Consider the following 15,728-nt stretch of genomic DNA (forward strand, 5'->3'; position numbering starts at 1 on the left):
TGCTGCAGCCGCTGCAGGATGTGATAATAACAGAACAGGATCATTAGTGCTGGAAGAATGAAACCCAAAATATAATAGAGCAGACGAGTGGCCAGATGCCAAGAATCAGAGGGGAAAAACAGGAAACATTCTGTTTTATCCTGACGTCTAGAGTCCTTGAAGGTCTTAAGACATATCCAGTCAGGAATGGAGAGCTGGCCAGACCATCAGGCAGCAACAGTGAGTCACCATTTTCTATTTTCTTTTTCTTTAACAAAATAAATCCATACATTTTTTTTTATATTCAACTCAAATAACCTCAATCAAACAAATCAGCTAATTAATATCTTCAGAAGAACTTGATAATTAGGTTCTCTGGAGCAGGTCTGGCACTATACTCTACAGGATGGATGATAGATCTCCAGGAACAGAATTGGGCACCACTCTTTTATCACTCTTACTTTTGCTGAAGTAACTTGTTTTGACCAGAGGGTGGCAAGGATGAGACCCGGTGGATGGCATTAAAGCTTCAAGCTCAAGTTAAAGAGATCAATCGGCCAAAAAATAAATGTTGTTCCACAATTTTCTTATTTCTGTGGAACATAGAAGATATTTTTTTCCGCATAAAATAAAAAGTCATATCAATATTGTCAATAGGTTTTTCTGTTAATTGTGAAGACACAACAATTTAAACATTCACCATAATCGTTATCTTCTTTTGTGTGCTGCAGAAAAAAAGGAAAGGAAGCTACTCACAGATCTGAAAAAGCATCGGGTCGGCCAGGCCTGTTTCTGGATTTCAGCCTTCAAGCAGAGTTGATCATTACAGACAGTCGTGTTTTATCTGGTTTGGACTGGGCACCTCTGACTATGTGCATCGCAGAATGTTGTGTATTACTGTATGTATATGATTCATCCATAGCCATTTCAGGAATATATTAAAAGAGAAGAGAAAATTTAAACACACACAAAGCTCTTCACTGATATCAGTCATGATGCAATTCAGTTTCTTATTCAAGAGACCAAGGTAAACCTCCTGTGACCTTCATGTTTTTTTGCTGAGGTAGCAGTATGTCACCTTCATGCAGTAGAAATAAAGTCAGTCTGTTTGTGCTTATTATTATTATTATTATTATTATTTTAAGATGACTTCAATTCACTCATCTCTGGAAGTCTTTGGAAGTAATCCGTGAGTCTTTACATAGGTGTAAGGTACACAGATCTGTTTTAAAACTTATTTTCAGTAGCTTGTAATGGAGGTGACTGCGAAATGCTCACTTCTTCCTCTACTTCTTCTTCTTTTTTTTTTTAAATAAAAAATAAATTGGTGCCAGACAGTTGTAAAAAGCAGAAAAGAAAACACTTACAACTAAATAAGCAGTTAGTTGAAGGCTGCACATGCCCTTAGGACCGCTTAAAAGAAGCTAGTGTTCTGACACATAATTCTACCTATCAGATTACTGTATTTATCCTATTGTAAGGGTAGGTTTAGGGGTTTAGGGGAGGTTAGCATGTTAATAAAGCCTCAAACCTTATTGTCATTCTGGAAGCAAAATCTGATAGGTAGCACTTTTCGCTTTCGAATTATGCTACCATCTGTTTCAATGGGAGGTGGCAGCATTCCCAGAAGCACCAAGTCAACTGGAAAACACAATTACCACTAACTCCTAGACATTTTCATGAGAACTGTAGCACCAAATGAAATTAAATGTGAACTGAAATGTGTTTGTAGCGCCACACACATTTCAGGAAACATGATCCAGGCCACTGCTTTATGGGCCGGAAGTGAGGCGAACCTTTTATGGTTTCGTGTATATCTGGCCTGTTTAGTGCCACCTACAGTTTTGCACCATAATTTTCGTTTGTTAGATTTAATATGAGCTATTTTCAAATGGATTTTGATAAGATTTATATGTACAACCTTTAATAACAATACCTGAAATACTAAAAATATATCATCTTATTTAATAATATTTATTTAGATCAATGTAGTTAATTAATAAATGTAACATTATAGATTGTTTATTTGTAGCACTACATGCATTGTTATTAAATGTTTTGCAAATAAATATCATCATGTAGCATAGTGAATTAAATTTGACTGTAGGCTTTTATGAGATCATATTTAGTTCATGTTTATACTCATCAGTCATCAAATAATATTTTATTGTCATTTCAAACATATACACAGTGAAACAAAACAATGTTCCTCCAGGACTTATATTTAAAATAAGATTTAAAACGTGCTACGTGGTTCTCAAAAAAAAAAAAAACATCCCCAAAAAAAAAGAAAAATCTATCTAAAATTATCATTTAAACCTTAAACATGTGTAATTAAAATAGAAATAATAAACAGCAAATAATTATCAACTATTGAAATTATTATTATTAATATTAGAATTATAAATCATGACAAGAAGAGTTCATTTTTCATTTTTCATGTATAAGCTTGGAATGAAATGTGTCTCTGGAATCTTTCACATTTTGAATGTGATTTTGTAGAATGTCCCTACAAAAGGTGACATGAAAAATTTATAACACCCATTATCTTAACTTTGACAAAGTCTATAACAAACTTAAAATGCTCTAGAGTAACGTAAAATAAACCCACAAAAAATGACTGTAATAGATGAAAGCATTTAATATCTTAAAAATAATCAATTTAAAACAGAAAGTGGCTTCATCACAAAGCCCATTTTCAACAGTTTAACCTGATATATGAATTAATAGTTCACCACATAATGAGAGAAACATCAAAACGTATCTTACCGTGTTATGTTTTAATAACTCACCCACCACTTCCGGCCTGATGTCTAAGTGGGTGTGTTGTTTGCTTACTTTACTTACTCTTTACTTTTTTAATTAGTCTTCATTAAATGTATTTGTGTGAGTCAAGCATGATAACAAATCATATAATAAGAGCTTATATAAGTCGCGATTAGACAGTGTTACTCTAGAAAAATTAGTTATTTATACACTAAATGTCACATTTCGTAATTTTTGAATATTTTATTTTTGTGCTGTGGATTCTTTTTTTCATTCAATTGTTTTGAGGAGGCACTGTGAGAAGGTTCTTCTTTGGAGGTAAAAACCCCTGATAAGGGAAACTGAAACACTGGCCAATATAGCGTTGGAGGTTTCAAACCTATAAATGCAAGGCCTGAAATTTTCATCAGTTTCATATTCAGTCAGAACATCTCCCGTGGCCTGCACATGAACCAGATCTGAATATTAATGAGACGATATGGGGTGTTTTGAAGGAACGAGTCAGGAAATCCAAAATCTTCTGGCCACTGTGCAGGACTTGTCATTTCCAAAACCAAATTATGCTGTTTTGGCTGTTAAAGGATGCCTAACCAGGTATCAAATTGAAATTAGGTGTTTTCATATTACATGAATCACTTGACTGAAAAGATAAGAGAAAATGAAACAACACACAGGTTGCAATGCACATTCATCACTGATGCCTATCAGTCATAATACAATTCAGTTTCTCATCACTAATAAAACAAAGTTAAATCTCCTGTGACCTTCATTTTTGCTGAGGTATTCTGCAACCTTACTGCAGTAGAAATAAAGTCCGTCTGATTTTGCTGGAAAAAAAAATACATGTATATTATAAATATACATTTAACATTTAAAGACCAAAGCACATTTTAAAACCTGTAATCCTCTTCAATTACTTTAATTTGTCCTTGATGGTAATATTTGAAGTTCCTGTGGAAAGGTTTTGACCATGTTATTGTTAACAAGCACACAAAATAATGAGGTGTCTCACCCACCACCAGTTCCTCTTCTGAGACACCCATGTGGGGCCCGGATGAGTCAGCTTGATTGAGCAGTATTGAAGAGAGCTGATGATAGTGAGCAGAATCACTGAAGAAAAGGGGAACTGCAAGCACAGAAAAAGAGCAACAAAACAACTAAATACAACCACAGCCTTAATGAAATCAACAGAAGATAAAAGAAGATGATATATATCTCAAGATCTCAGGAGAGGAGAATCAAACAATAAAAATAGCATTTCAATCTTCACCTAGTACAAACCAGATTAAAAGTATTTATATTATACATGGAAAATTTTTGTTGACAATTACTAGGTTTCGATGTTACTTTTTTTTATTAAAAAGAATAGTATGGTTCGAAGTCACCATTATTGTGACTTGTGTTTGCATTGATTGACTTGTTAGCTGTATTTTTTACATTGTTTTGTGGTCTTTTTAACAGTGTGCTTAGAAAAACATGATATTGGTGGAAAAGAAAATCAAAAACATAGGTGATCATTAGGGCTGTGCAAAAAGTCAAATGCAATTTTCATGCGCATCTCATCACTAAAGACGCTCCTGTAATTATAAGTACATCTCCAGCACATGTGTTCAGATCAGGGTTGCCAGGTTTTCACAACAAATCCTGCTCAGTTGCTTCTCAAAACTAGGCCAAATCTCCAATACCAATAACGTGATATTTGGCAAGGCAACCCTGCCAAAACGTATATTTTAACCCCGGGAAGCAATTTTTATCGGTTTTATCGATTTGTTGTGAAAACCTGGCAACCCTGATCTGAACGCACATGCTGGAGATATACTTCTAATTACAGGAGCGTCTGATGAGATGCGAATGAAAATCGCATTCGATTTTTTTGCACAGCCCTAGTGATCATTGATGGTGATGTAATTTTTGCCATTCTTGGCCTCATTCACAGATCTCATCACTAATCAAAAGTGGGCTCTTTTCATCAATAGATTTGATTAACCTACTACTAACATCCACTGCAAAAAAAAAAAAAACTATTTAATTAACTGATATAATGTTAATATACCAACCAACTGAATTAATAATATCTATTTTGTACCATTGTAATTGTAGCACTGAACAAGCACCAAAAACAGATAGAAAAGCCCTTGTGAACATAACTAATAATAAAATAAAAGCTAAGAAGAAACCTAGTCATTTAAAAAGTATCATGCAGGGAATTCTGGGATTGTCAATTTACAGTTTTTCAAAATAATATTTTTTTTTTCACTGACAAAATTACAGTATTTTACTGATATGATATGTATATGTAATTACAGTTATTCACAGGTTATAGTACATACTTGCTTATAACCAATTAACAGGTCTTTATTGTAGAAGTTTTAGTCTTGTACTGTTAAAATTATGATAACTTTTTACAGTGTTGAGAAACTACGGATAGGATATACTGGCCTCTTTCAAGCAGTTTGATCCAAGGCAGTTATACCTCACAACATACAATCAGGACTCCTATAGCTTTTAAAATTTGGTTATGATTAGAGTACCTCGGGTGTTTGAGGGCCCAAAGTGATTTTAACCAGGGCCTTGTATACCCCTACAGACCTGCCTACATACAGGACTTGAATGAGTCAATGCCTTGGCCTAAAAATGATGGCCACGAGTTAAAAATGAATTCATACAATTTATTGATTCTTGGCATTTCTTTGTTCCTTCTCTTTTATTTTATTATATTCCAGTTTACAGCATTAAAGAGGAATTTTCACATTGTAGCTACAGGTTTTAGGCTAGCAAAAAAAAAAAAAAAAAAAGATAAAAATAAATGGGAGGGAGGACTGGGAGGTTCAACTAAGCTATACATCAAAATATAGGAGCTTATAAGAAGACAAAAAGGACCAAAATACACATTTACTCAGTTTCTTTTTCAGTTTTGAAAATGTATTTACACCAAATCAAGATAAAAACATTGTAGAAGAAGCAACAAAAAACAAAAATAAAACAAGACAATTAACATAAAAAATCAGGAACACTTTACACATTACACACAATAACACTAATAAAAGTAAATTAGTAAAACACTTTTTTTTTTTTGACTAAAATAGAAACTTTTTTATGTCTTATATGTTTTATATGAGCTGTAATGATAGCTGCCACGTGCATAGAGAAATATCCTGAAAGTAAAAGACTGCTCATGTTTATATATTCATGAATATATTCATGTTTATCATGCAGCCTGCAAAGCTAAAAAGCACTTTCAGACTTAAGACCTGTTCACCCCAAGAACGATAACTATAAATATAATTTTAAAGATAAATATTAGTGTCCACACCAACATATGATAAACTTTGTTTATCATAAACGTACACCAAACTTTGTCATCTGCAGATTGAGCTCTTTAAAGTTCCTTGAATTCTGAATGGTTGTTAATGTTTTTTTCACGTTCATCATTTGGAAAAGCCTTCCAGTCATTCCAACTAAATTGATCCTCTATATAATGTTATTGTTATAGGTGTGGACTTCCATTTTCTCATTCATTTATAATGATTATAAAGACTAAGAATAGTTATTGTTATAGTTATCGTACTTGGTGTCAATGGCAATGCTTGTGTAAAGATGCTAAAGTTTGCATGCTAAAAATATGCATATATACCCATAAGATATACCCATATGAGTTTGATGGCATATGATATATCAGAAAGCAGATGTGTGTGAGGTGTCCACTGACTCTGTCCATAAAGAACTCTTCCGTGACACCGGAACCGCTGGTCCCATCAGCGTGAAGCCCAGCGGTTTCAGTATGTCTAGGAGGTGTTGGCGAAATTTCACCCCCACGAAAGCATAAAGCACTGGATTGACACAGCAGTGTAAGTAGCCCAATGTGGCTGTAGCTGTGAGAGCTACATCTAACGCTGTGGCACTTTCACAGGATATTTGTGTATTGAGACTGATGGTCTTATTGGTTTGTATGGTGTCAACAATGAGAGTGATGTTGTATGGCGTCCAGCTGATGAAGAAGGCCAGTACCAGGGTTACAATGACACGGATGGCTCTCTTCTTCTGCTTGCACTGGGAGCCATGCTGCAGCCGCTGCAGGATGTGATAATAACAGAACAGGATCATTAGTGCTGGAAGAATGAAACCCAGAATATGGTAGAGCAGACGAGTGGCCAGATGCCAAGAATCAGAGGGGAAAAACGGAACACATTCTGTTTTATCTTGACGTCTGGAGTCCTCAGTGGCAACAAGGAATATCCAGTCAGGAATGGAGAGCAGAAGGCAGAAGAACCAGACCATCAGGCAGCAACAGTGAGTCGCCACTGGCTTTTTACGAGAATACATCTGCATTGCATGGACGATGGACAGGTAGCGGTCAAGACTGATGCAGGAAAGCATGAAAATACCACAGTAGAAATTGATCTGATGGAGAAAGTAGTAAAAATGAAATATTGTAAACCCAAAGTTGATTCTTAAAGCAATATTCCAGTTACAAGCTGATTTCAGTCAAAAGCATTTGTGTTTAAAGGATTAGTTCCAGAATAATTTACTCACTACCATGTCATCCAAGATGTTCATGTCTTTCTGTCTTCAGTTGCAGAGAAATTAAGGTTAAAACATTCCAGGATTTATCTACATGTAATGGCTTGAAGGTCCAAATTGTAGTTTCAGTGCAGCTTCAAAGGGCTCTACTTGATCCAATTTGAGGAATAAGGGTCTTATCAAGCAAAACAATTGGATATTTTCTAAAAAGAAAGAAAAATTTGTATACTTTTAACCACAAATGCAGGTCTTGCACTAGCTTCACGATGTGCATCCACAAATTCACGCTTTACGTAATCACGTTGGAAAGGTAATTCTCAGTTAGCTCTTCGTCTGTGTATCAAGTTTAAAAAGGGTGGGTAGGATGAAAATGTCATTTTGTCCTCCAACTTCAAAATTGTCCGACAAGATTTTTTTTTTTACCTTTTTTGTAAAGGGCATTTGACTTCTTTGCATATTCGCTTTGTAAACACTGCAGTACTTCCAACTACGTCACGTGTGACCTTTCCAGTGTGACTGCTCATTGAGTGAAGTTGAGCTAGTGCAAGACGAGCATTTGTGGTTAAATAGTATATAATATTTTATTTTATTTAAATTTTTTAAGAAAGTGGCTGATCATGTCACTAAACAAGACCCCTGTTCCTTGGCTGGGATAGTATAGAGCCCTTTAGAGATGCATTTAAATTTGGACCTTCATCCCATTGGGTTCCATTGAAGTCCATATGGAGAAAAATCCTGGAATGTTTTCCTCAAAAACATTTATTTCTTTGTGACTGAAGAAAGAAAGACATGCACATATAGAAGACATGGGGGTGAGTGATTTTTTTTGTGTTTTATTCTGGAAGTGAACTAATCCTTTAACACAAAACAATATTTTCCTCCTCTTAAAAAAAAAATCTGGATTACACTGAGGAACAATGGAAGTGAATGGTTTCAAATAGTGTTTAATAATGTTTTAATAATGTTTAAATAGTGTAGCCACAAGAAATTCTTTCTTGTAAACACTATGTATTTTAGTGTGAAAAAAATCACTTGTTAACCTTTTCTGTATAAAGTTATGTCTAATTTGACAACTTTGTTACTATGAAAATGGAACACTGTAAACCCTAAACTGAGAATTATTTGAACAGCTATAGGTTGAGGAATATATCTTTACTTCCAACTGAATGTCTATTCTATAGAAATTCATACAATTCAATTATTGAAGATATGCATAAACAATAAATTGGAAAAGCAGATGACCAAATAATTTCATGAAATCAACACATGGCCATGAAAACTGCCACCAATAATTCTTGACCCTATAGACATATAGTATTTCCCACCTTGAACAGAGCTCCAGTCAGCTTGCAGAGCACTGTGCCAAAGATCCACCCCTGAACTGCCTCTACAGCCCAGAAGGGCAATGTTAGCAGCAGCAGAAGGTCTGCTAAACTCAGATGGAGGATGAAGATGTCAGTAACATTCAAGCTCTTTCTCTTTTTCCACAGTACCGCCAGAACCAGTCCATTTCCCACCAGCCCTACTACTAGAGCCAGAGAGTAAAGGACTGGAATAAAAATGGAATCAAAGTACATGCTAGACTCCTGACCACACACAGCTCCTTCACCATTCGAGTTGTAGCTGTAATTGTTGTAGCTGTAATTATAGTCATCGAAAAGCTCCTCATTGTTCAATGTAATCTTTTGGGCTTCATTCATTTTCTGAAGAAAAACAAACAAACAATTCAAAACATACTGAATTAGTATCTATTCCTATCATCCATTCTACTGTCAGCATAGTTTTCTTTACATAAACCATTATGTCTTGTGAATGCACAGTTTAAAGTCTGAAGGTAAAGTTTCAATGTAATTTTTAACTCTAATTAATAATCTTACAAATATGTAAAAGATGTAAGTTTATCTTTTGCTGAAGTAACGTGTTTTGACCAAAAGGGGTCATATCAATCACCAAAAAAATGTAAATCCCATCATTTATTCACCCTCATGTGCGGTCCAAACCTCTAAGACTTACTTGAATATAAAAAACATGACAGACAGCATTAAGATTGATTGATTGGTTGTCCATAAAAATAATAGCTTTTAAAAGTCATAAAATCCAGTGTTTTGGATCCCTTTTACCTTTATTGTACAGATAATCAATCAATAAAAAACTCTTTTGTGTTCCACTGAAGGATTTTTTTCTTCTTTTTTTCGCAGGTCTGAATGTTGACTCAAGGATGTATATTGCTGCATGTATTAGGATACATATTCCTGGTTAGGAGTATGTTCCTTTCTATTCTGGAGCAAAATCCAGGATTTAAGAAGTTCAGTTACAGACGCTTTGGCACACAAAAATTTGTTTTCATATTTCAGTGAATTACCCAATTGTGCAGATAAGAGAACAGGTAAAACCACAAAGTGGCCACAAACTACATTCATCACTGATGCTTATCATTCACCGAACTTCAGTTTCTCATCACTGATGAGACCAAGTTAAATCTCTTAAATCCGTGACGTCCACGTTTGCTGCTGAGGAAGCGGTCTATTGCCTCCTGAGTGGTCATTTCTGGTAAAAGTAACATTTCTTTGAAAATGAGCTTGTGGTTAGTTTTGGATAGTGTAGTACCTCTAGTTTCATGAACCCTGTGCTTTATGGGAAACCATAAGTTTTACAATAAAGCTCTGAATGTCAGTGATTGAAACCCTAGGTCTGAGGAGGTGATATTTGTCATCCCCTGGTATTTCCCTTCAGTAAAGTCTGTTTGTGCTGGAAATAAACGTGACTTCATTTAACATCTAACTTAAATGAAGTCATATATTCGTAATTCATCAAAATTGTAACTGAAGAACATTTAAAACTCTTTCATATTGCATATTACTATATCTGTGAAGCAAAGTGCACTATACAATGCTGGCAATCTTTAAATGTAAAATTATTATTACAAACATAAAACATTCATTTGATCATTTGTTTCAACGTGAAGTGGATGTATGGATATATGACGGATGGAGATGTATGATAAATAGTTGGAAAACGAAAAAGGTTTAAAAGGAAGAAAACATACCTCTCTAAGTGTGGTATCTCTCAGTAGTTTTGAGTTGCTGAAATGATTGGCACATAGAGAGTTGCTATATAATAAAAGGTCACAGCATGCAGATGACAGACAGAGGAGGAGGAGACAGTGACAGGGAGCACCAGGGTTAAAAATAGGAAATAAGATAAAGATCTGTTTTCAGTCATTCACAATTCTTTATCAGATGTTATTTTTGCTTTCTCAATGAAAGGTTGTGCTCTGGGAAATGCAGATATATGATACATGTTACTGTCTGAAAAAAAGGCATTGTTTATTAATTGTTCATCAATTTTATGGATCCTCTTGTATAGCAAAAACACTAGACAAATATAGATATATAGAGGAATTGTAACTATGCTAACTGATATTCTAGAATTGTGTATTTGAAATGTTTATTTTTTTAGCATTTCACTCAAAAATAAAAAAAAATAAAACTTAAAATCCAGTCAGCTTTGTTATTTATAGCCTGTATCTGATTTTGTATTACAAAGCATTTCATGTATATTTTTACTATTTGTAAGTATGATTATGAAATTCTTCACTTCTGATTTGTAAAAGTAACAGTTGCAAACTGCAAAGTAACTTCTTTTTCTTGTTTCATCCTTATGTCACTGATGCTCATACAGCGGGATGTTTTTTTTCACACCTTTGCACCACGTCCTGTTCTAGTCTTCTCATTATTCACACTTGCACACCTCACTGCTCACGAATACTCATGTGTACTTTTTGTTGTACCTTTTGTTGACTGATTTGGGTTATCTACCTTACTTGCAGAGATTTTGTTATTGTGTCAGGTTGAATCTGTCACTTTTAAAGGTTAAAGCTATGAAAAAGTTTGAAGGAGAATAGAGAAGAGAAATCTGGTCAAATTCTTTTTAAGCAATGGAAAAGGGAACTGGGAGATAATGAGCAAATTTAGAGAGTGGTTTAAGCTAAAGATGGACCAGCACATCAGTTACTCAGTTTAGATACAATCTTGACAAATACGCCATTCTTATATGGGCACTACAGACCATCATATTCTGCTACCTGAGGTTTGGAGGTGCCACATTTCTATTTCTGTTTTACTTGCAAACCTGTTTTACTGGCAACCTACTTGTAATACATTTTAAACATTACTCTATGTCATAATAAAAAAAAATAAAAAAAAAGAAACAGATGCTGTTGTTGCTTAAACATCTTCTTTGTGTATGCAATTTGTGTATGCTGTCAATTCAAAGTATTCAGTCATGTGACCGGAATGGAGACATAGATTGCAAACATTCATTGAACTGCAGCAAAATCTTGTCTTGATGCATTAACGGGGCCATATGATGTTGCTAAAAAGAACATTATTTTGTGTACTATATTTGATGTAATGCAAAGTGTTTATGTGGTTTAAGGTTCAAAAAAACACATACTGTACATTATTGTTTCTCCTCTATGCCGTACCTTTCTGAAATGTGTAGTTTTTTACAGAGCTCATCAGTCTGAAAAGATTGGGCAGCTATCAAGTGCGTTGTGATTGGCCGAATGCCTCAAGCGTCTGACGGAAACAAGAAAAAAGAAAGACGTGACAAGACAAAAACAATAAAACCCATTACAAAAGAGGCAGTTGTTGCATCCAGTGGGAACATAATTATGGATTATAATGACTTATACTGTGTTTTGCACTGCTTCACAACGTGTAAACATAAAACCATGTCTGCATTCATGATCTTAGAAATGGCAAACATCAAGCACTACTCTACACTGCTCAGAATTTGTGTTTGAATCATCAGTGGCAAATTCTTTAAATATGTAAACATACTTACAGACTGTGAGTCAGAACAGGGGGCACTTTAGTCTACTCTCCCAGAAAACAGTCCTCCATAAAAAGCACTGCACACACTCAAAAATTTGGGTTAAACTGTTATGAAACAGTGTTGTAGATACAACTTAACCACTGATTTCTAGTTGTGTCCTTTTTTGGAAGGCCAAACAAAGTATTTTCACTTTCACATCGAAACACACAGCATCTCAACAACATGGCGGCAGCAACAATACTACGTCAAGTATCAAAGTTACAAAGTTACTTTCTTTGCATGAACATTTGGGTGACATTATGTAAATCTTCCCACATCATGATGTAGACATGTGGGGATTTGTTTAAACGAAGCATTTTAAAGGGGGGGGTGAAATGCTATTTCATGCATACTGAGTTTTTTACTCTGTTAAAGAGTTGGATTCCCATGCTAAACATGGACAAAGTTTCAAAAATTACGTTTGAAGGAGTATTTTTATTCCAAAAATTTTCCTTCCGGTTTGTCACAAGTTTCGGAAAGTTTTTTTCGAGTATGGCTCTGTGTGACGTTAGATGGAGCGGAATTTCCTTATATGGGTCCTGAGAGCACTTCTCCCGGAAGAGCGCGCGCTCCTGTAGAGCAGAGCAGAGACATTAACTGATCAGAGCGAGAGCGAAAAGTCACAAAAGAAGTGTTTTTGTTTGTTCCCTACATTTCGAAGATGCTTGTTTTACAAACAAGGCCCAGTTTGACGCCGGATTTGCACATCGTTTATTTCTTAAGGATAATGCAGTCCCAACGAAAAAGGGTCACGATCGTGTGTTGGAACCGCAGGCGGTGAGTAAAACTGCTTCAAATATCTCTGTGTTGTTAACTTAGCTATCGGCGCGTAAGCACATCAAGTAAACAACATGCGATGTTGTCATCAAACTGCACTTTCCACATGTACACCTTAAAAAAAAAAAAAAAAAGACGACATAAAGTGGAACTTAGCCATTTTCCAAAACCGCTAAGCAAACATATACAGTTTCAATACATAGAGACGTCCTGCTGTAGTCGTTGCTGCTGCTGCTCTTGTTAAATTTCAGCCTCTGGATCTGATTCTGGATCATAAATATACGCTGAATCTGACTGGTAGCCATGGTTTGTTTTGGATGATGTTTTTTTCCTCACGGTAAAGTCACAGCTTCCAGCTCTCAACGCAAAAGCCTACTGGCGCTCGTGATTCTTTAGCTCCGCCAACACGTCATGCCTCCAGTCGGTCGGGTTTTTCCGGGAAAAAACAGTACAGAATATCTTTCTCTTATAAATATGACAAAACTAAAAACTTTTTGGAGTTATGAAGGATGCAGTACTACTCTATAGGTACTCAAGATTAATAGGATATTGAGTGAAAACGAGCATTTCACCCCCCCTTTAAGGAGGGCTTGGGCGAGTCTAAACTTTTATAAAGAATACCTCTTTGGGTTTGAGACTTTAGTCTTTGCAACTTTAGTGATCTTATCTATTCACAAACAGGTTGTAACACTCTAAAGAGAAAGAAAACTTGAAATCGTATCATATGACCCCTTTAAGCCATATTAAGGATGTGTAGTCACATGAAAACTATGAATACAGGAAGCATATACAACGTGCCTTCAGATGACTGACACTGCGTTTTTCAGAGCTAAAAATGATTTACATCTGCTATATTTTATTCCTCATGGATAACTTCAGAGCATAATATTAAAACAAACATTATTTGATGACATCAGTTCCTGCTTTATTCAGAAACAGAAGTAACTTAAACTTATTTATCTTTTTTTCTTTTCATTAGGGTAGTCAAAAGCAAAAGAACAGCGCTACAAATATAGTCTATTTTAACTTTTATCAGACTATTTTAAAAGTTAAAAAAGATTGTAATATTATTTTTAAAATATGAGACAAATTATTTCATTTCACATTTTTGTCTACAATATAAATTAAACATTAACAAAATGTAATTAAACACAAAATAAATAAATAAAAAACATCAAATCAAGATATGTAATTGCAAAAGTAAGAATAAATGATGTTCGACAGGACATCGCTTACCACAGAAAATCGCTGAGTGCTGGTGAAATGACTAGCCCATTTATAGGTTACCCATAAATAAACCTAAAGGTCATAGAAGGCAGATATGTAGAAGACACACAGGGGAGGAGGAGATAGCAGCAGGGTTTCAAAGAGGAAATATGATAACGGTCAGTATTCATTCATTCATAATTCAATTTTAAAATTTTCATTTATGCTCAGGGAAATGCTATTGTCTAGAAAAAAAACTTGAAAGATGCTGAGAAACTGTAGCCTAAATGTAGTTCTGTATTTGCAATTTACAAGTTTTAAGAAGACCACTGGACTAGTCAAAAACAAAGATTATTGTGGTTAAACCAGTGATTTCCAACCACGTTCTTGGATTCAAATTTATTAATCAAACACTGATTTAGGTCATCAGCTCATCAGCTCATCAGCTTCAGGAACTAAACTGAAGTATGTGTTGTTCCCCTTGGAGGACGTTTTTAACAGTAAAGTTCATCCAAAAATGACAATTTTGACTTAATTTGCCCACTCTTATGTCAGTCTCTCTCTCTCTCTCTCTCTTTCTCTCTCTCTCTTTCTCTCTCTCTACTTATGCATTATTATTATCATTATTTGATCTGTGGAACACAAAATAAGATATAAACCTGATCCGAAAATCGGGACACTGTACAGATCGTGAATAAAAACAGAATGCAATGATGTGGAAGTTTCAAATTTCAATATTTTATTCAGAATACAACATAGATGACATCAAATGTTTAAACTGAGAAAAGTTTGAGGGAAAAATAAGAAAAATAAGTTGATTTTAAATTTCATGGCATCAACAAAAAGTTGGGACAAGGCCATGTTTACCACTGTCTGCAAACGTCTGCAAGTGTCTGGGGACTGAGGAGACAAGTTGCTCAAGTTTAGGAATAAGAATGTTGTCTCATTCTTGTCTAATAGGCTTCTAGATGCTCAACTTTCTTATGTCTTCTTTGTCGCATCTTCCTCTTTATGATGCACCAAATGTTTTCTATGGCTGAAAGATCTGGACTGCAGGCTGGACATTTCAGTACCCGGATCCTTCTTCTATGCAGCAATGATGCTGTAATTGATGCAGTGTGTGATCTGGCATTGTCATGTTGGAAAATGCAGGGTCTTCCCTGAAAGAGACAATGTCTGGATGGGAGCATATGTTGTTCTAGAACTTGGATTTACCTTTCAGCATTGATGGTGCCTTTCCAGATGTGTAAGCTGCCCATGCCACACACACTCATGAAACCCCATACCATCAGAGATGCAGACTTCTGAACTGAGCAATGATAACAACTTGGGCTGTCCTTGTCCTTTATTTAGTCCAGATGACATGGCATCCCAGTTTTCCAAAAAGAACTTGTTGTTGTTGTTGATTCGTCTCACCACAGAACAGTTTTCCACTTTGCCACAGTCCATTTTAAATGAGCCTTGGTCAAGAGAAAATGCCTGCGCTTCTGGATCATGTTTAGAAATGGCTTCTTTTTTCACCTATAGACCTTGGATTGTGGTCACTGATAATGTTTTCTGGAAGTATTCCTGAGCCCATGTTGTGATTTCCATTACAGTAC

At 35.2% G+C, this 15,728-nt stretch overlaps 1 protein-coding gene across 3 annotated transcripts; it reads right to left on the reverse strand.

Moving 5' to 3' along the window:
* Positions 1-5,402: 5,402 nt before the first annotated feature.
* Positions 5,403-14,197, reverse strand: LOC128031163 (C-X-C chemokine receptor type 3). 3 transcript variants are annotated; one of them, XM_052619405.1, is made up of 4 exons: positions 12,115-14,023; positions 11,753-11,846; positions 8,592-8,969; positions 5,403-7,146 (listed from the first exon to the last, which is right to left on the reverse strand). In XM_052619405.1, exons 3-4 carry the CDS (start codon positions 8,964-8,966, stop codon positions 6,421-6,423), a joined length of 1,101 nt encoding a protein of 366 aa, XP_052475365.1. In that variant the 5' UTR covers positions 8,967-8,969; positions 11,753-11,846; positions 12,115-14,023; the 3' UTR covers positions 5,403-6,420. The 3 variants fall into 3 exon arrangements, with proteins under 3 accessions (XP_052475365.1, XP_052475366.1, XP_052475364.1); XM_052619406.1 differs by lacking the exons at positions 11,753-11,846; positions 12,115-14,023 and adding an exon at positions 14,158-14,197; XM_052619404.1 differs by lacking the exons at positions 11,753-11,846; positions 12,115-14,023 and adding an exon at positions 10,313-11,424.
* Positions 14,198-15,728: the final 1,531 nt, after the last annotated feature.

Source organism: Carassius gibelio, chromosome A16 (genome assembly GCF_023724105.1).
Source record: "Carassius gibelio isolate Cgi1373 ecotype wild population from Czech Republic chromosome A16, carGib1.2-hapl.c, whole genome shotgun sequence".
Taxonomy (NCBI): domain Eukaryota; kingdom Metazoa; phylum Chordata; class Actinopteri; order Cypriniformes; family Cyprinidae; genus Carassius; species Carassius gibelio.

Excerpts from the sequence above, each read along its gene's own strand:
- LOC128031163 (XM_052619406.1), bottom strand. The coding sequence starts at position 8,966 with ATGAATGAAGCCCAAAAGATTACATTGAACAATGAGGAGCTTTTCGAT. Across the intron at positions 7,147-8,591 it reads TGACTGGAGCTCTGTTCAAG|ATCAATTTCTACTGTGGTAT; the intron begins GTGGGAAATACT and ends TTTCTCCATCAG.